Genomic DNA, 26,272 nt, shown 5'->3' with positions numbered 1-26,272 from the left:
AGGGCAAGCTTGAGCCTGAGGCATAAAAGCAAGAAGGAAGGAGGAAGAACACACACACCTGCACCCGTATCACTCAGAACTCTAGAGGAGAATGGGAGGATGGGGGAGAAAAACACACACATGCCTCTTTTTATATAAAATTGCATATTTAATTTGGTCATGAATTCATAAACACATGAGGATTTTGTACCTAATGGCCTTTCTTGTACTGTTTGATATTTCCAACAAACTCTTCTAAAATAAGAACTTCCAACGGAGAGAAGAGTAAAAAGATAAACCACCACTAGTGAAAAAATTAAGTGCCTATCTTGGGTCAGGTGCTCTTTGGATTGGATATAAAACAAGGCAACTTCATGCTCTCACCAAGCTTACCTTAAATAAACATGATGAACACTGACAAGGCTAATACTTTAGGTGGGCACTAAGGAAGTCCTCTGAGAAAGGGATAAGTGACCTGACACTTGATTGAGAAGAATTCATTTCTATCTCCCTCTGAAGATGAAGGCAGAGTGTCCTCCACAAAAGGAACAACAAAAGCAAGAAACACGTGACTTCCGGGGAACAGAGGGGCAGTAGGGCAGGACCTCTGAAAGGGAAGAGGAAAGGGCTATTGCACCAAGGCCACTGAGGTAGGACCCCTACCAAACTCCACTGGAGCACCATACCCTGAATGTCCCTAAATACTCAGCCAATTCTAGTTTGGGTCCAGCCATGCCAGTCTTGGGCACACAAAGTTTTGAGATGGAAAAGATAAACTGAGGAGTACTACTTTCATCACATCATCCTGCCATGACTGGAATACTATAGAGATAGGTGTGCTGGAAGGAGGGCTGAAGTGCTTACAAAGTATTTTCTACAGTAAGAGGAAGTGATCTGCCCTCCCTGAGCTGAGGGTGCTGCAGTGCATCTTCCACACTAAGAGTACTCAAGCAAGGAGACCTCCCACCAAGAACTGGGAGGGCAAATGGAGGAGGAGCCAGAGAAGGGGAGGAGACACCAGGAGAGGCCCGCTTGCATGTGTTTATTCTGAAAACCAGATCACAATACAGACAGGGCAAGATGGCAGAGCAGAAAGACCCTGAGCTTGGGTCCTCTCACGGGCAGCCCAAATTACAACTATTTGCAGAGCAAGCACTGATAAAAAAGACAGGAACCCACCAGCATAGATCTTCTACAACTAAAGACATAAAGTAGGAACCACACTGAGATGGTTGGAGTGGGCAGACTCACACTATCATCAAGTACCATACTCCTGGGTGGACAACCCACAAAGTAGGGAATTATATTGCAGGGTTTTTCCACCGGAGAGTTCTGAGCCCCAGGTGGGCTCTCCAGCCCAGGGATCCTGCATCAGCAAGATGAACCCTCAGAGCCTTTGGCTTTGAAGGCAAGCAGGGTCCTAATTTTGCGTATCCCACAGGACTGGAGGAAACAGACACTTCAGTCTTCAAGAGCACACACATGCACTGGGACCTAGGGCAAAAGTGGTCACTTGATGGAAAGCTGGGTTAGAGCTGCCCGTTGGTCTTAAAGAGTGTCCCAGAGGGGCAGTGGGTGGGTGTGGCTCAGGCTGTGGGTATAGACACTGGTAACAGCTGTACTTTTCACACTGTCCATGGGATTCTCATGGCAAGAATACTGGAGTGGGTTGCCATTTCCTTTTCCAGTGAACCATGTTTTATCAGAACTCTTCACCGTGACCCACCCATCTTGGGTGGCACTGCATAGCATAAGCTCATAGCTTCATTGAATTATGCAAGCCCCTTTGCCATGACAAGACTGTGATCCATAAAGGGGATTGACAGAGGAGCCTGGCAGGCTAGTCTATGGGGTCACAAAGAGTTGGACACAACTTAGCGACTGAACAGTAACAGCCATACTTGGAAACTTCTTCTGTTGGTGGACACGGGTGCTTATAGGCACTATTGTGGGATCTTCCCCCTAGCTCATTAGCCCCAGTAGCTAATGAGTTGGGTGGGATTGATCAGCCCCACCCAACAGCCTGTAGGCACCACTGCTGGGATGTGGTTATTGTTGTTTAGTTGCTAAGTCATGTTTAACGCTTGCTGCTACTGCTAAGTCGCTTCAGTAGTGTCCGACTATGTGCGACCTCATAGACTGCAGCCCACCAGGCTCCCCTGTCCTTGGGATTCTCCAGGCAAGAACACTGGAGTGGGTTGCCATTTCTTTCTCCAATGCATGAAAGTGAAAAGTGAAAGTGAAGTCGCTCAGTCGTGTCTGACTTTTCGCGACCCCATGGACTTCAGCGCACAAGACTCCTCCATCCATGGGATTTTCCAGGCAAGAGTACTGGAGTGGGGTGCCATGTCTAACACTTTGCAGCATGCGAATGGACTGTAGCATGCCAGGCTTCTGTGTCCTTCACTATCTCCCAGAATTTGTTCAAATTCATGTCCACTGAGTCAATGATGCCATCCAACCATTTCACTCTCTGTTGCCCCCTTCTCCTCCTGCACTCAATCTTTCCTAGCATTAGGGTCTTTTCCAATAAGTCAGCTCTTGCATCGGGTGGCCAAAGTATTGGAGCTTCAGCTTCAGCATCAGTCCTTCCAATGAATATTCAGGGTTGATTTACTTTAGGATTGACTGGTTTGATCTCCTTGCTGCCCAAGAGACTCTCAAGAGTCTTCTCCAGCACCACAGTTCAAAAGCCTGAATTCTCAGCCTTCTTTTTGGTTGAACTCACATCTAATCATGACTACTGGAAAAATTATAGCTTTGACGATACAGACCTTTGTCGGAAAGTAATGACTCTGCTTTTTAACACACTGTCTAGGTTTGTCACAGCTTTTCTTCCAAACTGCAAGTGTCTTTTAATTTCATGATTGCAGTCACTGTCCACAGTGCTGGGATGCTTCAGGCCAAACAACTAACAGTCCCACCCATCATCAGACAGCTGAGTAAAGACAGTCCTGAGCCGACCGCCACCTCTAGGCATGCCTCTAGACATGGCACTGCCCACCAGTGGGCCAAGACCCAGCTTCCCCCGCCAGTGGGCAGGTAAGGGCCCTGCCCTCCAGGAAACCTTCACTAGCCTCCGGACAGCCTCACCCACCAAGGGGCAGAATGCAAGAAAACCACAGTCCTGCAGACTGTGGATGCAACCTGTACACAGCAGGTGACACCCTGTCCTAGGACCAACTGGGCCCCAACCCTGCCTGTTAGCAGGCCAATACAAGCTTCAGGACATGCCAGATTCGATCCCCAACTGTGTCAGGAACTACCCCCTACCCCCACCCTGCCCCAGTGATCTGACCCCAACTCGGGATACCTGGGCCCTATAGCCAGACTCCAGGGCATGGCTCTGCCTGCCAGTCATCTGGCACTAACCCCAGGACCTGGCTTCACCCACCAGTGGGTGGGCAACAGCCCTGGCGTTCTCTGGACCCTGGCCATGCCCACCAGTGAGCCAGCACTAGCTCCAGGTCCCATGGGGCTCTGCAGCCAGCTTCCTTGGGACCAGGTACCACTAATGAACAGCTGGCAGCCTCCACACAGGGTAGGCCCCAGCAACCAGGCCTGTGACACCGCCTACAGAGCCCACCCCCAACAACAGAGGGAACACCCCCTAGAGCAGGGGTCCCCAACTTTCAGGATCTAATGCCTGATGATCTGAGGTGGAGCTGATGTCATAATAGCCAAAATAAAGTGCATAGAATTGCCAATAAGATATTGAAGAGAAGTAGTAAAACAGAGCATCCTGGTCTTATTCTCGATCTTACAGGAAAAGCTTTTTGTCTCACTACTGGATAAACTCTTTGAAAAAGCCCTTTGATTTTTTTTTTTTTTTTTTTTTTTTTGATGATTACTTTTTCCTTCTAAAACCCAGGAACAATATTAAGCAAAATGAAGAGGCCAAGCCTCAGAGAAATGTGGCTCGGTATTTTAAGAAGTATGAATGTATAGTTGGCCCCTCAGAGGACTTACAGAACAAAGGAGTTTGACCACAGCTTAGTTTGCCACTTCAAGCAGAGCTGTATTGGAGAATCCCAGAAGTTTTAAAAGCAGATAAGTTTTCTGGACTCTTAGAATCTCTTACCAAAACTTCGAGATCAGCTTCGAGAAGTCTTACAATAAGTAGGAATGACTTGTCAATATTACAAAACTTATTTCCTAGCTTCCCTTTTATTCTGGTTTGAAAACCAATAGCCAGGTCAAGATTCTAAAGTAATGGAAAAGTATGTTTAGTCACTGGAAAATTCTTTCAGGGACAATATAAGCATATGTATCATACAAAGCAACCAATTATCTATTTCTTTCTTGGGAAAGGTAATAATATGAATAGACTTGTTCACAAAGGAAAAATCGATCGACGTTTTAAAAAGACTGCTGCTGCTAAGTCGCTTCAGTAGTGTCCGACTCTGTGCAACCCCATAGATGGCAGCCCACCAGGCTCCTCCGTCCATGGGATTCTCTAGGCAAGAATACTGGAGTGGGTTGCCATTTCCTTCTCCAATGCATGAAAGTGAAAAGTCAAAGTGAAGTTGCTCAGTCGTGTCTGACTCTTAGTGACCTCATGGACTGCAGCCTACCAGGCTCCTCCGTCCACGGGATTTTTCCAGGCAAGAGTACTGGAGTGGGGTGCCATTTAAAAAGACAGCTGATATTAATTCCTTGTGGCAGAGTGGAGATGCACAAAAGGAGGGAAAAGCCCAAGAACTTTTGCTTTGTTTCAAGGGACGAATTGAAAATAATTGTTTGTGCAAGGATATAGATCAGTGGGAAAAAATTACAATACCCATCATACCTGCTTTTTTGGATCAACTTAGAAGTGGTAGAAGCATAGAAAAAATAATCTTTTTATAATACCTGGGGTTTTCCACTGGAGACCCACAGGCTTCTGACAGGTTATGTGAAAGTCTAATCTTCTCCCTCCAGTTATGTGGACACAATAGCACTTAATTTTTTTTAGACCCAAGATCTATCCTTTAATTTGACAGATTTATAGATACAGCCTCTGACTTTTTGCCCCTGTATGTGCAATATTTATATTTCTTCTTAAGCATGCTATGAGTCCCATACGGACTGTGGTGAAAAAGGAAGGAATGAGAGATGTGGAAGCTATCAAATGTCTTCCTTGGTTTGGACAACACCACTGAAGGCAAACTAAGGGGGAGTTATGGATGGAATTGAGCTTCCCTGGTGGCTCAGACAGTAAAGAATCTGCCTGAAGGGCAGGGGACCCGGGTTTGATTCCTGGGTTGGGAAGATCCCCTGGAGGAGGAAATGGCAACCCATTCCAGTATTCATGACTGGGAAATCCCATGGACAGAGGAGCCTGGTGGGCTACAGTCCATGGGGTCACAAAGAGTTGGACATGAATTAGCGACTAAAACAACAAGCTCTTCCCTTTTCCTATCCTGACACCTTGACAAGCCCACATTGTACATGAAAAGGAAAGGCACAAGAACCTTTCCTGTGATGTGAATGGAAATTAAACCACAATACTGTGGTGCCCCATTTTTACTTCTTAGACTAGCAAAGGATTTAAGTTCAATGTGGCGAGGGTGTAGGGAGACAGGGAAACTTGTTTACTCTTCAGTTCAGTTCACTTGCTCACTCGTGTCCAACTCTTTGCGACCCCATGAACCACAGCATGCCAGGCTTCTCTGTCCATCACCAACTCCCAGAGTTTACTCAAACTCATGTCCACTGAGTCAGTGATGCCATCCAACCATCTCATTCTCTGTCATCCCCTTCTCCTCCTGCCCTCAATCTTTCCCAGCATCAGGGTCTTTGCAAATGAGTCAGCTCTTCACATCAGGTGGCCGAAGTATTGGAGTTTCAGCTTCAGCATCAGTCCTTCCAATGAACACTCAGGACTGATCTCCTTTAGGATGGAGTGGTTGGATCTCCTTGCAGTCCAAGGGACTCTCAAGAGTCTTCTCCAACTCCACAGTTTAAAAGCATCAATTCTTCAGTGCTCAGCTTTCTTTATAGTCCAACTCTCACATCCGTACATGACTACTGGAAATACAATAGCCTTAACTAGATGGACCTTTGTTGACAAAGTAACGTCTCTGCTTTTTAATATGCTGTCTAGTTTGGTCATAACTTTCCTTCCAAGAAGTAAGCGTCTTTTAATTTTCATGGCTGCAGTCACCATCTGCAGTGATTTTGGAGTAAAAAAAAATAAAGTCTTTCACTGTTTCCACTGTTTCCCCATCTATTTGCCATGAAGTGATGGGACCAGATGCCATGATCTTAGTTTTCTGAATGTTTACTCTTAGCGTGAGTTAAAATGGTCCAGCCTTTTTTTCTTTTTTTTGAGGGCTTTATCATTATCTGAGCAAAAGTATAAAATTCTCTAACCCACTGACACAACAATTTCACTTTGAAGCATTTACCCAGTAGACAATACACATACATGTATGACTCATACAAGTATATGCTACCCACTCCAGTACTCTTGCCTAGGAAATCTCATGGACAGAGGAGCCTGGTGGGCTACAGTCCATGGAGTCACAAAGAGTTGGACACAACTGAGCGACTAACACACACACATACACACACACAGACAACAGCTATTATCTCTCCTACTCACTTGACACAAGCAGGTATTGTTGTTGCTGTTGTTCAGTCGCTCAGCCGTGGGCAACTCTTTGTGACCCCGTGTACTGCAGCACACCAGGCTTCTCTGTCCTTCAGTATCTCCTGGAGTTTCCTCAGACTCATGCCCGTTGAGTCGATGATGTCATCCAACTGTGCATTACCTTCTATTTTATTTTCGTTTTGTAGACTGCTTGTATTCTGACCAGACAATTCTGTCAATATAATAGCTTTCTCATTCTCCCTTCCCATTTTTTACTTCTGAAGTCTTTTTCTTTTCCATACTGTGTCTTACATATGTTGTCTAACACAGAGTTTGTTCAGTGGTCATCGATCTTGATTTCATGGAAACATTTTTCATTTCCTGGGTCTATTTAAGCTTCCCATATGGCTATTATTAGGCCTCCCAGGCTGAGTCAGCTGGGGGCTGTGTCTGCCGTGCAGAGAGGACAGTAGACTGGAGCAGGTGTGCTGCGTCTGCAGTGAAGTGGGTGCGAGTTTCCCAGGCTGGGTAACTTGAGATGTCTGCCTTTACTCTGTGCTGAGGTATCAGCTTGGGTCGGGTTCCTCTGTAATTCCACTCCGTCCCCCTTGTGCCCAGATCAGACTCAACCCAGAATGACAGGGCTTTTCACTCGTAGCCCAGCACCTGCTTGAGAGAGGGGCGCCCCCCACGACCAGAGTGTCATCCCTGCTTCCTGCAGTGCTCTGCCTGGTGCTGACTGTCTAATAAGAAATAGAGTCTCGTCAGTGTAAGACCAAGGCCAATCTGGGGGAGAAAGCTGTTTTGATCAGAAAGTTGGGAGAATCGCTAAGCTTTCACTCTGGCCACATTTTTGGAAGAGTTTGCTCTGACTTCTTAGTGATGAAGAGTCATGCTGGGGGATCCTTTGGGTGCTGCTGCCTCCATGTTCCCTTGTTGATGTTTTCCGGGTGAGACCCCTGAAGCTGCAGATGGGTGGTCTCTGCCACAGGTTTTTGGAGGTCGCGGTGCTCTGGATTGGCTGTTAACTGTGGGCATTGGATCCAGCCTGGGAGGGAGAGAAAGTAACAGCTCCAGACTGGAAAGTAAAACCTGCTTTGCTCCCCGGCTGTGGAAGAACGCGCTCCCTGAGCTGCCTGCAGAGTTGTCAGAAGTGGTGATGACCCTGTGGGGGTTGGACCCTAAGCTGCCGCTGAAGTTCCAGATAAACAAGTGGGAGAGGAGTTGGTAGTGGGCCGGCAGGCCCCTTGCTTTATTGTAGGAGGGAGCCAAGGTGGGGGTGACCCCCTAAGTAGGAACTAGGCTTTGGATGAGCCGCCTCCTCGCCTGGCATTGGGTCATGCGTCAGTCATCTGTCCTGTGTCCTCAGTGTGCACAGAGAGGTCCATGACCACTCTCCATTCTGCCGAGGGAGCCTGGTGCCTTCCTCTAAGGGTCGGGCCTGGGCAACTAGAGCAGCACGGGGCCACTCAGGGTTCGGGGTGTAAATATTTTTAGCTTCCTGGCCACCACAGGGTCTCGGGTGGCTCCTGAACTAGCTGTAGTGTCTTGACACAAAGTTAGGCATCGATTTTCTGTAAACGAACAACTGTTCAGAAACATATGTATGTTCCAGAAAGCTTTATTTACAAAGAATCTCGGTGCTGGAGGTGGGCATGGGCCATGGCTTGCTGACCACACAGCGCAAAGCTCGGGGTGGACTGCTCAGTCAGCATGTGGGCTTGGGAAGTCACCAGACCCACTTCCCTGACTGGGGTCTGATGAGGCGGTGGCAGGCCCCACTGCACACCTGGGCGGGCTGGATGTGTGGCAGGTGTTGACCCTGAACGTGGGGTGTGCCTGAAGCATGTCATCCATGTTCCAGTTTGTGCCCTGATTCCTGGGTCACGTGCTTTGACAGTGTCCCACTTGAAGAGGGTGATCACTGCCAGCAGTCTTCCTGGAAGTGGGCTTAGGAGTCGTTGGCAGGCTGCTGGCTCTGTGGTTCTGGTTGGGGGCTGGCCTCCTGTTTCTTCATGCTCAGGCACCTCAGAAGGCTCTCTATGGCTGGGGTTCTTGGGAGACTTCTGGGGAGCCTGGTGTGGAAAGGGTTCAGGAACACCTGACGGGGGGCCTGGTGTTGCGATGCCTCCTGGAGTTACCTCCCTCTGGGCCGGCTTCCACGTTGAGTGATTTTGTTTGCACCACCCACACTGAGCAGAAGTGCAGGCTGCCTCAGGGTTGGGGGGCGGGTCCAGTGTGGCAATGCTGGTGGCATCTGATGCTTCACTTTTGCCCCTGTTCCAGTCAGCTGTCGGCCATGAATACCAGTCAAAGCTCTCCAAGCACTGCTTTCAGGTTGACTCCGTCTGGGGATTTGGAGGCAAATTTGGTGTCCAGATGGACAGGTGAGTGAAATAGGTGAGTGAAGCGTTGTGAGCAGACAAGAATCGGGGTAGTGGCTTACCCTTGGGGATCAGGAAGGGGGCTCCTGGGTGCTGGCCGTGTGCAAGGGCTTCATTACCAAAAAGATATCGTGTGTGCCTGTCTCTGGCACATGTGTGAAGCTCCCACAAGATGGTTTGAAGACATCAGGAGAGGGCAGTGCTGGAACCCACCCCTGCTTCAATCTACCTCCGCATTCTCACCAACCATGTAATCCCACCATGGAATTATCCATAACATGACTTCTGTCTACACGGGGTATCCTGTGTTGAGCTTGCTGCCAAACCCTACACAAGGGTGAGAGACCAACGGCAGGGCGGTTAGGACAGATGTCAGGCAGCTTCCGGGGTCTTCTCTTGCAGAGGTCATAAAAGAGCCTTGGTCAGAGACCTGCTTCTCAGGTACAACACCAGTCTCAGACACCAAAACTCACTCTTTATCAAGCAAAGAGTTGGCATATGTTTTAAGTAGGGTATCCAGTAAACTAAGAGGTCTATGCTAGTGGGATCTTAGAGCAGAGAAAACTGTGCCAGAACCTTGAGTCCATGAAAGAGAACAAGTTGACATGGATGAACTGACCACCCAGAGCCACCATAAGAAGTATATTAGTTAGCTTGCACTGTGTAACAAACAACCTCAGATCCTAGTGGCTTAAAATAACGTGTATTGATTATCTCAGGTTCTTTCGGTGGGGTCAGAAATTCAGAAATGGCTTAGCTGTGCGATTCTGGCTTGGGAGTCCCTCATGAGGTTATCGTCAAGATGTCATGGAGGGCTGCAGGTTTCTGAAGGTCGTTCTGGGGCTGGAAGATCAGCCTGCAAGATGGCACACTCACAGGGCTGTTGGCCGAGCCTCAGCTCCTCCCCACACGGACCTCTCCTCAGGCTGCTTGAGCGTCCTCACAACATGGCGGCTGGCTTCGCCCAAGGCAGGAAGTCCAAGAGAGAGTGAGGAAGAGTCTGAAATGCCTCTGATGGCCCTCTTTTCAGTAGTTACATGCTGTCATTTCTACCTTATTCTATTCATTAGAAGCGAGTCACTAAGCTCAGTCCATACTTAAGGGGAGGGAGATTGGGTTCCCTTCTGAGCAGAGGAACACCCCAAAACTTGAGGACATAATTTAAAACCACCTCAGCAAAACCCCAGGGACAGCAGTATTCTGGGAGCTTCTTTCGGCTTAGACTTTGTGACGGACTACGGGACGGTACCAACTGTCGCTAGCCCCCCTCCCTCCTCCCCAGTCAGAAAGTGGCCTCAGCTGGCTGTGTCTACAGGGCCTAAGACCTCTGGGTGTCGGCCACCGTGTCCTCACTCTGGAGATCACACTCATTCTCCTCTAAGCATCGCACACCTGGAACCCAGCATCCTGGGCAACCCAGGGAGCATACCACATCCTCTCCCACAAGTTGGCTCCAGCACCAGTTTTTAAATATTTACTAATTTGGCCATGCTGGGTCTTAGCACCAGTTTTTAAATAGTTACTTATTTGGCCACGCTGGGTCTTAGCTGCATCGCGCTGGATCTTTTAGTTGCAGCACGTGGGATCTTTAGTCGTGGCATGTGGGATCTAATTCCCTGAGCAGGGATCAATCCCAGGCCCTTTGCATTGGGAGCATGGGGTCTTAGCCACTGGAGCATCAGGGAAATCCCAGTAGCATCATTTTTTGAAGCAATAAGACAAATGGAGCCTTCGATTTGATAAAGTCTCAGCCAATTCTGATAAAGAGTGCCTGGTCACATTTCTGAGTTTTGGGCAACTCGGCAGGATGTCAAAAAATTGGGCCCAATCACACGTACAGGCTCATTCTATGATTTCCAGGACACAACCGTAAATAACAGTTCATGTTCAACAGGCCCAAAGAGAACAGCCATTGTGGGTTATCTACTGTTGCACAGTGAACCACCCAGAACTTAGTGGCTGCAAACAGCCACACATTCTCTCTCATCAGGCTGTGGGTCGGGGGGCTGATGGGGGCCTGATGTGTGGTCGATCTCCAGTGGGGACACTCCTGCGTCCACAGTCGGCTGGTGGGTTAGCTGAGGTTGGCTGCTCAAGGGTAGCCATGGTTCATGATGGACAAGCTGGCTGTTGGCAGGGATAATGATGGGAGTCTTGTCCTCCAGCAGGCTGGCCTGGGCTAGTTCACAGGGAAGTGGCCAGAGAGCAATGCTCTCAAGGCCCTGGAAGCTTGTCACTTTGCCTCTTTCTGTTGGCCAAGCCAAGTCACAAGGCCAGCCCAGAAGCTGTAGAAATATGCCATGCCTCTTTACAGGAAATGTTGCGAAGTAATGTGGCAAAGGGGGCAGTTACAGGCCAGGGCAGGAGAATCATGGCCTCCTACAATCCCCTCCATGTGTGGTCTTCTTGACTTGAAGCTGAAGAAGAGATTGGATAGAACGCAACATCTTCCCGCTGTTGTTATTGTTGTTCTGTTGCTAAGTCGTGTCTTACTCTTTGCAACCCCATGAACTGCAGCACCCCAGGCTTCCCTGTCCTTCACTATCTCCTGGAGTTTGCTCAAACTCATGTCCATTGAGTCTGTGATGCAACCTGACCATCTCATCCTCTGTCTCCCACTTCACTGGATAGAACTGAACATCTTCCTGCTAAAAACTCTTTAAAAGCAAAAAAGACAGCTTTGAAACAGAGTTAGAAAGATCTATTTCAAGCCAAGGGCCAAAATCGCACTGAATAGTGATGCGTTACTAGTGGTCTCATTAAAGTCAGGGACAAGTCAAGGATGTTGTGATCACCTCTGCAAATTATCAATGCTCTGAAAGTTCTAGAATGTGCTATCAGACAAGAAAAGTCAATAATAATTGTAGCTGCTGAAAGAGGGAAATAAAATAGCCACTGATTGAAGATGATATGATGGCCTACCTGAAAAACTCAAAAGTATCAGCTGAAACATGGTGATAATAGAACAGCTCTGTCAGGGAGTCAGATGCTAACAACTCTCCAGAGTTATTGTTGGCAAAAGAATCAGTGTACCTGCTGGAAACTGCAGCGGAGAAAGGATGCAATCCAAAAAAGCAAGGTGCTGGGAGAAATAGAAATACTCTATGATTAAACTTAAGAGGAATAAAATACCAATATGCACAAAAACGTCAAGTTCTACTGAGGAACGAAGGATGGAAGGAAAGGATTGGGGGAGGGAGGGAGGAAGTTTGTATAGATGGATGGATGGATAAATGAACAGATAAATGGATAAATGAACAGATGATTGGATGGATTAATGAGTTGATGGGTGGATGGATGGATGGGTGGTTGGATAGATGGATGGATTGATAGACAGATGGAAGATGGATGGAGGAGTGGATGAATGGATTAGTGAGTAGATAGATGGCTGGACAGATGACTGGCTGACTGGATGGACAGGTGGATGCATGGATGGGTGGATGGATGGATGGATGAATTACTGAGTGGATGGATGGATGGATTAGTGAGTGGATGGATAGATGAACAGATGGCTGGCTGGCTGGAAGGGTGGATGAACGGAGGATGGAATGAATAAAGGAGATGTTTACACTCCAATTCTAGAAACATACTCTACAAAATTGAGTAGGAGCTGGGCAATAATTGTTTTCCCCAGAACAGTGACAAGTGTTTGGAAACGGCCTAAGTGCTCATCAGTGAGCGGGGAGGTACAATCTGTGGATACCCCACAAGGAACAGCCCTCCCCCTCCTTCCTGCCACCTTCCCCATCCCCAGGAGCTCATCAGGATTCTTCGCATGCCCCACCCCCAACCCCATCCTCACAGGGGTGCTGCTTGAGTTCACCACCTGTTAAACTCAACTCATAAGAAGCTCCCTTTACTGAGATACTTTAATAAAACCTCCGGGGAACCCTCAGCACCTTCATTTCTAAAAAGGTGGCTCTGGTGAACCCTCGGGCACAGAGAGCAGAGCAGACACGCTAGGAACAAGCGCATCAGCGCGGGGTGATTGACCACCCTCACGCTGACACTTAGAAACAAGGAAGACAAACGGACGAGAAAGCCTTCACGCTTTTTGTGTAAAATAACCGTGAGCCTGAGTCAGGCTCCACCTGCTCCTCAGGGCAGGTACCTCTGGGAGGTCACGTCTCCTCACCAGGGTTCCTCTCCAGAATGGACACACCAAGTGTGGGGACTGAGCTGTGTCCTGAGTCTGCACTCGAGAAATGAGGAGCTGGCCGGCCCTGATCTCCTGGCAACAATCCACGTTTCCACCAGATTCGTTTTCATTTTTCCAACTAGGAGGACCCTCTTACAGGACTTTCAAGGTCTTCCCATGTGGAGGAAACTTGGATGAGCATGATACGACTTGGTGTGACCTGGCGGATGTACGGACTCTTAAACCCTGAGAGCCCAGGGTCTACAGCTCCTGAAAAGGAATCTGCTGAAGAGGACAGGCCTGACAAGTCAAATGAGGGAAAAACAATGCAGCCTGGGGGCTAAGCCTTTTCTCTTCCACTTTCTTGACATTTATATTTACATTTCTTTTAATACATTTTCAAAAACTTCCTTTTTTTTTTTTTTTTTTTTTTACAATTTTCACGTTTGCAGAAGTCCCTTTTTCATGTTTTCAAAAGCTCCCGTTTCTCTATTACACTGCCGCTGCAGCCCATCTGTTACAAAGATGATCTGTCTGAAGTATTCAATCATCTATCTTTTAACAACACAACTGCCGCAAATGAAAAGCTGTCATGGTTTTGAATGCTAGAACCTTATTTAAGCTGGAACAGTGGACATCTGTATAGAGAACCCCGGAAGCGACACAAACGGGGCGCGAACTCTCCCTACGGAAGGAGGGAGGTGCACCGTTCTGGACGTGGGAGGGGCGGAGGGGCCGGTCAGGGACATGATCTCCTGGATCGCCAGGCGCAGCTTCAGCAGGTGCAGCGGGTTGCTGATGCCGATCTCACGCTGGATCTCCGTGTCCAAAAGGGGAGGCACGATGATGCCGCTCTTCACGTTGGCTCGCAAGCAGCCACGTACCAGGCTGGCATCCCGACTCAGAACTGGGACTGGAGACAGGAGGCAAGAGGTTATGCATGGCCGTGGAGGGACTGACACACGGGGCCCAGGACGGGGGTGCGGGTGCGGGTGGGGGTGGGGGGGCGCATACACACCTCCAGCCAGACCACAACAGTTGGCCCGTCCCACTGTGAGAAGGCACGCCTTGTCTCCAGGCTTCCTCCAGCAACTCATGCCTACAAGTAACGAAACATTCAAAATTCAAGAATCACTACTACACACGGGTATAAAACAAGTTAACCTAAGTATTTATTCTCTTTATAAATTTGCAAAAGTGAAATAGTATGCATCTCATCATTTTCCTTTAATCTTCTAAGCCATCTACTTAATGAAAGTTCAGACATATTACAAAGAACCCTGAGTCATGAAATGCTGAATGAGTCCCCGCAATTCCTTATAGAATCACATCCTTCCCGATGAAAGAGTTATTGCCAACCTTAAAGGATTCAGAAGTCTGCACATCCAAGGGAGGAGGGTAGTCAAGGAAAAACATCCACTCTTCCCTTTCTAAACAGGGAGGACAGATACATAGAAGAAGAAACCACACCAGGGTCTGAGCAGAGGAACCTGTCCCTGAGAGAGCTTCAGGGATGCACAGCATTTCACACCAGACACACAAAGAGCAGCGCAGACTTTCAACACAGAACACTCTAACACAGCAAGCAAGGAGAGGGGTGGATGGGGGCTGTTTCTATCCTACACTGCTGTTCAGCTAATTAGCTATGTGCTAAATTAAGATACTGGTCATTCTTTTTTGACTAGGCCCCTGTGTGGCTTGTGGGACCCTAGTTCTCCAACCAGGGATCAAACCCCAGGCCCCATGCAGTGGAAGTGCAGAGTCCTAGCTATTGGACTGCTAGGGAATTCCCTAAAGATACACAGTGGCTTTTCAATACACTCAAATGGCATTAGACTTTACTTAAGATTGTGAAGTCTATGTGTGGTTAAAGCTCGAAATGGTTCACATCAAATTTCAAGTAACTGTTCCTTTAAGTCAACCTTAAGTTTCCTAGAATAGTAAATATTCTGTTTTCTAGGAATAATTATACCAGAAAACACAACAGGTATCTTAATAGCTCAAGAAGTGAAAGTGAAAGTGAATTCACTCAGTCCTGCCCAACTTTTTGCAACCCCATGGACTGTAGCCTAGCAGGCTCCTCCACCCATGGAATTTTCCAGGCAAGAGTACTAGAGTGGGTTAGTTACCATTTCCTTCTCCAGGGGATCTTGGATCTCCCAGGGATCAAGCCCAGGTTTGCCACATCGGTGAAGGCAGATGCTTTACCGTCTGAGCTACCAGGGAAGCCCCTTAATAGCTCAGGGAGAGTTTTTTAAAAAGGCAAACTTTTTAAATTCCCATATCCCAGGGGAACAAGGCATGTATCACGTGCCTGGAGTTTGCGTCCCAACCACAACCACCATCCAGAAGCAAATGGAAGACTCGCTTGGCTTCTGCTGGGGTTTATTTCCTTCCTCGGCTATAGGATATTGCATCACTCTGCTGTCACCGGCTCACTCTCAGCTGAAACCTAGCTTTACAGAGACAGCTTCAGAGACGAGCCTGGGGGGCTACCTGCTCTGTGGAACGCTGTGGTGACCCTGCTCGGGCCACCCTGCGGGGCTACTTAGCTCAGACCTCCTCTGCCCCCTCGAGGGTCAAATTTGAGACCCCAAGTACAATTCGTTAAAACACTTGCTTAGCAGTCAACTGACGTGGCATGCTTCCTTGCCTTAAAGTTAGAGTCACAGGAGAAAGACATTCGGAAATACCGTGAATTCTATGGGGAACAGACACGCCCGAGAGAAAGCCACACCATCTGTGGATGACAACGGGCACTTTAAAGCAGGACATGAGCACCACGGTCAAGCTGTCTTTCCTAACAAGATGGCTGTGTGAGCTTCTTCCCATCAAATGCTACACACGTGGCACCACCCAGACAACAGGTGTGGCCTTGTTTTCAGAGACTGACCGTCCACACAGCCCAGCACCTCCTACGAGGGTTCGCTGGGCTCCCCTTCACCAACACCATGCCCCACTCCTGCAGCGCTGCTCAGCTCAGAGCCTGGAGCTGGGGACGAGCCCCACGGGGAGGCTTCAGGACACACACAGCTCAGCACACCTGCTGACTCGGCTTCCCCTGGAGCTGGCGCGTGACAGTGTCCACCAAGGGGAAGAGGAAAGACAGCATTTGGAGCAGGAGGTACGTGATGCCTGAGGGGAGTCCCCGCACGCCCGGGACACTGCGATGACCAACAGGGATGCGGACGGTCCCGCGGCCTCGGCCTCCCTTCCTCACGGAGCGTGTCCAGCACCTGGTGAGCCCGCAGTGCTCTCCCTGCGAGTTTCCACACAACGTGAAAATCTGAGATTCACCAACCCTCAAAAATGCTCTGAAAGTGGATGCGTTGGCTGTGTACATTTAGCAATTAAAAGAATAACTTTGAGACAAATTGGGCTTAATAGAAAGAAAATAGTTTTGAGAAACAAACTGATTCTCACATCTATAATGCCAAAAATGTTAAACTATATTCAAGTGATTTTTTTTCTGGAATACTAAAACATTTTTTCACGTTTTATAGATAAGGCATTTTCCCTGAGTCAATGTTGTCTCTGGTTGACTGACAGAACTAAGATTATCCTCTGTGGTCAGAAAATCTTCGTACTTTGAATTGTTCCCTATGAAGCCACCAGAACCTCCTAGAGTTTGCCACGTGTAGCAACAGAGCAAAGAACAACCCACTTGTGCATGTGCGCACACACACACAGAGTTAGACATCCACCTTAACACCAGATCCAGAGAAACCTGCCTACCAGAAAACACACACACGCACACACACACCCCTAGACACAGGCACCAAATCCACTGGGATTCCTTTAAAATTATCCTACCATCACTTTCAAGAGGCACAGGGCTCCTGAAACTGACGACGAGGCGCACAGGCTCCTTACTTGCGGGCGTCCCTCAGGTCCCCGTGGCTGGCCGTGCACAGCACCCCGTCTGCAGCCGGTCCAGCCGAAGGGACCGCAGAGAGGTGGGGGTCGAGGTTTCACATTTGATGGTGGTCTTGTCATCTCGTACCTCTTCCCGTAAAGCTGGCAGCTGAGGGAATGAGGTAAGTGTAAAACTGGGTAACAATAGACTGTGTCGAATATGTGAATCTGGAGCTCTGTGAATCTGGAGGTCTCAGGAGAGACTGGCAGCTAGCTGGTCACGTGGAGTAGCTGTCCCCATGACGGCGTTTCTGTCATCGAATGTGCCGGTGCTGCTCTAGTGTGACCACCCCGCCCCCCCAGGTGGCAGGGACCCCCACGTGACAGCCCCCAGGCTCACTCTCTCCGCCTCATCCACCCTCTAAAAGTTTCCCCAGACCCTCAGTAGGAGTGGGCGCTGCTGCGGGTGTGAGTGTGAGTGTCCTTGTGCCCCATGTGACGTTCCACGATTACCCGCAGTCTGTGTTTGCACGCTTCCTCCCGCACTCTTGGGACCAGGAAGCGTGGCGGGAACGCAGAGGCTGGATTCTGCTACAGTCAGGACTTACTCCTGCTGAGTTTCGGGGTGAGTACAGGCTGGCCTGGTCCCGCAAGGGCATGGAGGCGACACCCTAGGACTGGAGGGTCGGCGGGTCTCCGGAGGTCAGCCCGGGAGAGCCCTCAGCAGCAGAGAACATGACCTTGGCACCTGGCTGCCGCCGGAGTAGTCAGAGCACGGCCCGAGTCTCCCTCGCGTCCATGCACACGGGTGTCCCTCCCACAGCGGCAGTGCTGCTGGCCACGCCCTGCGTGCACGTTCTCAGAGGGAACAGGGCCCAGAGCATCAGGGTTCACGAGGCTGCCCTGCCCTGGGCCTCTCCGTCCGGAGGCCAGTGTTTAACACTGAAGTGCACCAGCACTTGGGGGTCGGCTGCCGCTGAGGGGCCACCGTCCCTTGCAGGTGCTGCTCTGGGTGGTCCTCTGGTGGGTCCAGCCCGGGAGCCCAGCCCTGCTCCAGCCGCTCTGAGAGCACGAGGCTGTCTGCTCTGTCCTGTTCACGGCTCAGCTGGAAAGCTGGATTGAGTTTTAAGTTTTTTTACCAGCGGCTTTTAGCTATATGTCAGAATAAAGTCAGCCACAGAGTTCTCTCCTTGATCTGCTTGGTCCTTCGTGTTTCTCTGGATTCTCAAAGCAGCTGAAGCCCAGAATGGGGTGGGGGTGGGGTGTCTGAAGGGGCAGGGGCTCCGGCACCAGCCGCCGTCCCTGGACTGACTCGTCTGTTTGTTTCCAGTTTACCTGCACTAATTCTGCAGGCGATTATACAGCGTCCAGAATACGACAAAGACTACATTTTGAACTCAATGCAATCTTTAATCTGTGAATACTTGTTATATGGACCCTAAGATATTTTATTACAGAGTTTTTAATTAGTGAAAAATTCATGAATACCACAGAGAAAATATTTTAAAATTTAATGTTTCTTATATTTATGTAAACTTATGACTTCATTTATATACTTACTTTTTCTTGTATATCCGGGCTATGAATCTCCTTTCAGATCAGTTCATGTTCTGATACCTGATTTTAGTCTTTCAAATGAATGTACTGTAATGCTTGTCTGTATAAATCCTATGAACAAATATAGGGCTTTTGTAAATGATGCATTTATTGTAATTATTCTTGTTTAATTTTTAAATGTTAAACCATGAGAGAAGGGGTTTTACTGCGATTGTAAAATTATCCTTCCAGAATGTAACCAAGCTGTCCAACAATCACTCTGAAATGAGCGAACTTAATTTCAACCAATTGTTGTATTTTAACGACTGACTTAAACTGTACTTTTTTTTCTAGGAAGACATGCTTTTTGTCTGCAGTGTGAAGCGATTTAAAAGTACTGGGTGTTAAATGTGAGCTTCTAATGAAATTTGGGCTGAAAGGATGACTAGAAGAAGACTATGAAAATCTCTCCTGTAACCTAGTCTCTGTGGACCTGGATCCCTCGCCTCCAGTGAGACTCTTCGAGGACCAACCGCGGTGCCCTGCACCCGCTGCGGAGCCATCGAGCTGAACACTGAGGGCGCCACATCCCAGACAGACAGACAGCAGAGTGCAGCTCTGACAAAGGCCTTATTTTTCTTACGTAAATCATCTTTTTACATCTGTTTGTAAACATGTTTAAAGAATGGACCTAGGGGTACATTTTTAGATTTTGATGACATAGCCATTTTGGATAGTTTAAGTAGCAAAGGTAACTTTTACTTTTTCGGCAGCACATTAAAGAAGCTAGTAAGAGATGCGTTCAGATGATGCTGCCTTATGCAGCTGATATCTCGGTAGACAGAGACAGCATGTCTCTCTACATGTGGGTTCTGCCTTTAATTTCCTTGTACAATTCATTGTTACCATTCTGTTTTTCTATTAATCTTTTGTGATCTTCCTGAATATGTGACAAAGTATGTCCAGTCTACATTTGAACTATTTTTATCACAGTATTATTTATTGCTTTCTTTCAATAAAGTCAGAGCTTCCCTGGTGGCTCAGAGGATGAAGCGTCTGCCTGCAATGCCGGAGACCCGTGTTCGATCCCTGGGTTGGGAAGATCCCCTAAAGAAGGAAATGGCAACCCACTCCAGCATTCTTGTCTGGAGAATCCCATGGACAGAGGAGCCTGGCGGGCTACAGTCCACGGGGTGGCAAAGAGTCGGACACGACTGAGCGACTTCACTGCACTCACTGCTTCAATAAAGTACTGGAGCAAAATTTCCCGCTGCCAATAGAGAGTGCCGAGGGTAAGCTGTACTCTCAATGAGAACAGACCAGAGCTGGTAATGGGAGCCCGTGTCATCACACGTACATTCTGTTAAGAGAAACGGATGGATACAATGGAAAGGCTAGAAGGTGGAAGTATAGGTGTCCCCAAAGGACGACCGACTAGGTGTTCGTACCCTTGGCTCCGGAGACAAGAGGCTTCATCACTTCAGCATCTGTGGGGACAGGGCCCCTCTGCTGCTGAGGCGTGGGCAGCGGGCCGAGGGTGGGAACAAAGTGCAGGTGTCAAGGCTCACCGTGGATCCCAGGGCGGGCTGGCCGAGGGCAACCCTGACGCGGACCTGAATGATGCACTAGGGAGTGTGCGTGTGCATGCTTGTGTGTGGGAGCTTTTTATGTTATTTTAGTCAACAGTCTTTATTATTCATATATCCATAGAAACAAGAATGTAGCAAAGGGAGGTGGGAGGGAGATTCAAGAGGGAGGGGATATATGTACACCTATGGCTAATTCATGTTGATGTATGGCAGAAATCAAATCGATATTGCACAGCAATTATGCTTCAGAAAAAAAGAACATAGCAAGGTGGTCAGGAAAGTATGAAAAAAACATTTCTCATATTTATAATCACAACTCTGTGTACATCTGGGAGCAGGCTGCCCACCATCATCACACCTCCCGCCAGCATCAGACGTTTGCCCCCAGCATCAGGCCCTAGTCCAGGATCAGGACCTCCCCCAGCATCAGGCCTTAGTCCAGCATCAGGCCCTCCTCCAGCATCAGGCCCTAGTCCAGCATCAGACCTTCCCCCAGCATCAGACCCTAGTCCCGCATCAGGCCCTCCCCCAATATCAGGCCCTAGTCCAGCATCAGGCACTCCCCCAGCATCAGGCCCTTCCCCAGCATCAGGCGTGGCAGCCCCACTTGTCTGACACTCCTGAGCACACTTAGGCAGCCCCAGAGCAGCAGGACGATAGCTCTTGCAGGAGGTGCATCTTTAGGAATCACCTGCGGAACAACAGTAGCAGCTGGGGCCTGTTTCAGGCCAAGGAGAGGCAAAGAAGAGGCACTTGTGCCGGAAGCAGCGGTGGGTGTGGGCACGTTTCAAAGCTCTGCTTCCTCCCCGAGGGGGCTTTGCTCTCCAGCTCTCTCACGTGGTCACTCGAGGGCCCCAGGGCTGTGTCCTTCCAGATTCACGGTCTCCTCGATATCTCAAGCCCAAGTCCTGAGTTGAGTCCCGGTCTGGTGTGGCAGAGGGCTGGGAACACACAAGCTCAAGGGCTGAAAGGATCCCAGGGGAACAGTCGGGCCCCAGCGGGTGGCAGAGCAGGGGATGAGGGTGGCCGCCCACAGAGGGCCCCGCAGCAGCACTGGAAGGAGAGCAGGGATGCCTTAGCTCACTCGGGGACGTTGCCCGGCCTCAGCGCCCAGATGTTACCACCAGCAGCTCTGGGGACGCAGAAAGCTCACTCGGGCCGTGTGAGTGGGCTCTGCTGACCATGGCCTCGGTTTTCATTCCGGTTCCATTCCGGTTCCAACTGTCCCTCCAAGGGCTCCTCTTCCGAAGGGCGCATTTTCTTGATGTGGGTGAACGCATCCCTGCTTGTTTCTGTCAGCACTGTTGTCGGTCATCGTGTGTTTTCCTCTTTACAATCTGTGCTTGCTGCTCTTCTAACTTAGGAGCAGCCCTTATTTTCTGCATTTCCTAGTTGTCAGCGTTCACTGGGGCTTTCCAGGTGGTTCTAGTGGTAAAGATCCTGCCTGCCACTGCAAGAGATAACAAGAGATGGGGTTTGATTCCCCTGGAGGAGGGCATGGCAACCCACTCGTCTTCTTGCCTGGAGAATCCCATAGACAGAGGAGCTAGTGGGCTACAGTCCCTGGGGTCACAGAGAGTCAGACACAACTGAAGCAGTTCAGCACACACTCAGGTTTTAGTTCAGTCGCTCAGTTGTGTCCGACTCTGCCACTCCGTGGACTGCAGCACTCCAGGCTTTTCTGTAATTTACTATCTCCTGGAGTTTGCTCAAACTCATGTCCATCGAATCAGTGATGCCATAGAACCATCTCATTCCTGTTGCATCCACCAGAGAGGTGGCTGGGGCTCGGCAAAGTGCATGGTCACACTGCATGGGTGTGAACCTGCCCTCACCACTCCCTAACCGCATGACCATCACTGTCTCCTCCTCTGTAAATAGGGAGGTGGCAGCACCTGTTTGGTAAGGGGCACACACAGCATCTGGTATATAATCAATGCACCATCCATCTCAGCGTTATATTTATTAATAATAAGGATAGCATTTAATAATCTGCTTTTTCTCTCTTCTCACTTAACTGTGCTCCAGACCATATCTGTTTTACTTACCCCTATACATCCCACACCCAGCACAAACAAGACACTCAACAAATCTCTGGCTGAAGAGGCAGGAACATACCCTGTCCTTCAGGAGATGAAGCCGAGTGAGATGGGGGCCTGATAACACTGTGTGATGAGGAGACGCCAGGAGGACCTGTGTGGCTGTGGGATGGAGTAGGGGGCATGGGCAGAACCCATGATGAGCTCCTGGGGATGGGGAAAGTGGCAGGAAGAAGAGGGTGCTGTTCCTTGTGGGGTGTCCACAGATTTTACCTCACCCCTCACTGATGAGCCCTTAGGCCGTTTCCAAACACTTGTCACTGTTCTGCAGGAAACACTCATTGCCCAGCTCCTACTCAATCCATTTCGTAGAGTATGTTTCTAGCACTGCAGTATAAACATCTGCAATATTCATTCCGTGCTCTGTTCATCCACCCATCTGGCTAGCCATCTGTTCATCCATCCGTCCACTCACTAATCCATCCATCCTTTAACTCTTAATTCTTCCATCCATCCACACATCCATTCATCAACTGATCCAATCATCTCGGACCCTAAAGAAGACAGACGCCTCCTCTGCTCCTCCCAGGAGGACACCCAGGGTGAGTGACAGGAGCCTCGTGGGGACAGTGGGGGAGACACAGAAGAGACACGCATGCAGACCCTCCTCCCTCTGAACGGTGAGGCACCCACCTGGTCCTAGCGCCTCCTTGCCGGGGTGTCCAGGCCGGCCCTTCTCCTTCTTGCCAAACAAACGACCGATGGAGGACTTGATGCCCTTCTTCTTTGGGGCTTTCTGCAGTGAGTCCTGGCTGCTGCTGGGGTTGCCCCCGGGGCTGTCTTGAGAGCCTGTCGAGCTTTGGGGAGAGAAAACAACCTTTAACCGGTGCCCTTGTGCAAACACACACCCCTCCACAAGACCTACTGATAGAACTGGCCACCCAGCAACACCCGTGCCTCAACCTCACAGCAGACAGTGGAGTCTGCTTCACCAGCCACACTCCACACGAGCAATGCAGGCTTCCGGCCACAAACAACGGCCCTGGGAAGCTGAGATTCTCTGCCTGGAGCTCTCCCCTGAGGAGGGCTTCACTCCAGACGAGCTGGTGCAGAGGGCCCTCCAACCCTCCCTCAGGGTCGCTGCTTGGCAGGTGACGACCCTCCCAGAGAAGGCGAGCTCCCCTGCTCTGGGCAGTTCCCCCCGCCTCTCACAGAGTGACCATCCCCGGCCGTGGCAGGAGAGTGACGGTCACCGTGCGCAGGGCTGCAGGTCAGGTGATCGCATGTGCCCTCCATCGAGTGCTGCCTGGCTCACGACGGGAGCTCAGCAGGTGGGGGTCTGAATGAGGACAGGGTCAGTCACAGGAGGTGACAGACAGTCTCCTGAGAGGAGACCCCTGAGAAAAAGGGAGGGACCCTCAAGAACAAATCCGAGAGGCACGGAGCCATAACCATCAGGAACGCGTCCCAGACTGGGCAGACCTCTAGCAAGAGCAGGAAGAAATCTCCCACAGGAGTCAACACATAGAGACGGATGTTTTTTAAAATCACTGAGGTCACTGAACTCTTCTACCCCGGCACCTGAAGTTCACCACTAAACACAGGCACCGAATCCAGTGGGATTCCTTTACAATCATCCTTGCAACTCTTTGAAGACAAGAGGCGCAGGGCTCCTGAGACTAACGACGAGGCGCACAGGCCCCTTACTTGCGGGCGTCCCTGATGTCCTCGTAGCTGGCTCTGTGCTGTGACCCCCTGTCCAGCCGGTCTAGCCGAAGGAACCGCAGCAAGGCGGGGGTCGAGGCTTCACATTTGATGGTGGTCTTGTCATCTTGTACCTCTTCTGGTATAGGTGGCAGCTGAGGGAGTGAGGTAAGTGTAAAACTGGCTAACGATAGACTGTGTCAAAAAAGGCAATCACACAGGCTTTACATTATAACCAGAAACTTATTTGAAAACATATTAGCGATGCTATCCGCCAAGTACAAAAAAATGTGTTGTTCTAGCTTAATGCCATCTTAAAGGACTGTCTTGTTCAAGAGAAGCAGGGCCATGGGGCAGCGAGAGCACCCTACTGAGTGCAGAGATCCTGGCCAGGAGCCTCCCTGCAGCCAGGCTCCGCCCTCCTTTGCATCCAGCGACCCGATGGCCCCGACAGGCAGGACAGCGGAGCCACGCCAGCACTGTGAACCCTGCATGGCATGAACTGCCCTGATGAAAGGACTGTGTTCATCGCCAGATGCTGCTCAGGAGCACTACTAGCAAGAGCAAGAAACCTCTCAGCAAAGCCGTCCAGACCTTTCTGTTTGAAGGAGAAAAGGAAACAGCTTGTACCACCACCCAAGATCATGTTTAGTGATGATGCAGGTTACTGAACCCATGACAGCAAGTGAAGTACAGAAAAGGTACCTAACCCCTCCATGCGAGCACCATGTGTCTGGCTTGTATTTCTCAGTAACATACAGACTGGGGGCTACACACTGAAGTACTTGCAGTTTGAGTGTAGTTCGCTCACTGTGGTTTACATAAAGTAAACTGCTGCTGCTAAGTCACTTCAGTCGTGTCCGACTCTGTGTGACCCCATAGACGGCAGCCCACCAGGCTCCCCCGTCCCTGGGATTCTCCAGGCAAGAACACTGGAGTGGGTTGCCATTTCCTTCTGCAATGCATGAAAGTGAAAAGTGAAAGTGAAATCGCTCAGTCGTGTCCGGCTCGTAGCGACCCCATGGACTGCAGCCTACCAGGCTCCTCCGTCCTAGGTCTTCACTAAGAACTGATTGGTTTCAACCTAGAGGGGTGGGATGGGGAGGGAGATGGGAGGGAGGTTCAAAAGGGAAGGGATGTATCTGTACCTATGGATGGTTCATGTTGAGGTTTGACAGAAAAGAACAAAGTTCTGTAAAGCAATTACCCTTCAATTAAAAAATAAACTAATTAAAAAAAATGATCTCGCCTGGACTCCCAGCTTTTCCGCTGGTCCTGGGTCTGAAGACAGGAAAGACAGTGGTGGCAACAGTGTGGGGAACAGATTAACCCCTTCGGGGTCCAGACAGGTCTCACTTATACAGTTGCTACTGGGTGTGCGAGCCTGGGCACGGTGCCCGGCCTCTCGAAGCCTCAGTGTCCATGTCTGCTGAATGGGGATAACAGCAGCCTGGACCTCACCTGGGTGTCTGCGGGATTACATGACAGACTCGGAAAGCATTTGACACGGTGCCTGGCGCACAGAGTCACCTGCACACTGCTACCCACCATCATTAAATTGGCTTCCTCCAAATCTAACATCTATGGCTCTGAGTCAGTCATTTGTTTTTAAAAAACTCTAAGCGGAGATTCCATGGTAGTCCAGACATTAGGACTTGGCATTTTCACTGTCGGGACACCAGTCTGATCCCTGGTTGGGGAACTAAGATCCCATAAGCTGTGCAGCATGGCCAAAAAAATAAGTAAAGAAAATTTTAAAAGTAATAAATAATACTATATCTACTATAAATAAGCATGAGATGATTAGAAGGCAAACAAGTGGGATATAGGCAAACTGTTACAATGGTCCCAACGAATGACCTATTTCCAACAGAACCATCAACATATTTTAAGTGGTGGGTGAGTTTCATTACTTCCATTAAAATGTCAATTCTTCACCAGTACATAACCACACAGTGTTCATTCACGTAAAATGATAAGGACTCTCTAACACTTCACAGAGAAACAAAGGCATGCTAAATTACTAAATAGTTTACCTTTCAACAATGCTTCCTTAAATCACTAGGCTGATAGATGCATGCAAAGAAAGGAAGAGAAACCAGATTTATTGTGACTTTGAAACTAAAACTTCAAGAATCAGCATAGACAAACACAGTATAGCAAAAATGATGGCAAACATAGAAGTGAGATGACGATTTAGAGAACGTGTAACTGGAAACAGAACATTTTTTTTGACCACAGAAATTAAATAAGCTATTCAAGATTTACTAAACACTATAAATTATTACTCAGGAGGATACAATTCTATTACAACATCATGATTTATTAAAGCACAGCATTCTCTACAATAAAGGGCCTTAACAGTTGTCTCTTCTCAGCCAAACTTCTCTATACGTTAGTTTCTCTTAATAAAAAAGATGTTATACTTTAAAATAGTGATTTAACTGATGAGGAAGTTACCATAATACCTATTT

At 49.1% G+C, this 26,272-nt stretch overlaps 1 protein-coding gene across 1 annotated transcript in view; it reads right to left on the bottom strand.

Annotated features, from left to right (window-relative positions):
* Positions 1–13,692: 13,692 nt before the first annotated feature.
* Positions 13,693–26,272, bottom strand: part of LOC129651023 (liprin-alpha-1-like) — a 29,953-nt gene continuing 17,373 nt past the window's right edge. Inside the window, 8 exon segments of the mRNA XM_055579753.1 lie at positions 13,693–13,943; positions 13,946–13,982; positions 14,094–14,134; positions 14,137–14,174; positions 18,491–18,509; positions 22,758–22,951; positions 23,802–23,953; positions 25,835–25,864. Coding sequence (XP_055435728.1) covers positions 13,693–13,943; positions 13,946–13,982; positions 14,094–14,134; positions 14,137–14,174; positions 18,491–18,509; positions 22,758–22,951; positions 23,802–23,953; positions 25,835–25,864 — 762 coding nt within the window.

This window comes from Bubalus kerabau, chromosome 4 (genome assembly GCF_029407905.1).
Source record: "Bubalus kerabau isolate K-KA32 ecotype Philippines breed swamp buffalo chromosome 4, PCC_UOA_SB_1v2, whole genome shotgun sequence".
Lineage (NCBI taxonomy): Eukaryota > Metazoa > Chordata > Mammalia > Artiodactyla > Bovidae > Bubalus > Bubalus kerabau.
The sequence above is the reverse complement of the archived record's forward strand: the minus strand, read 5'-3'. Positions and strand labels throughout refer to the sequence as shown.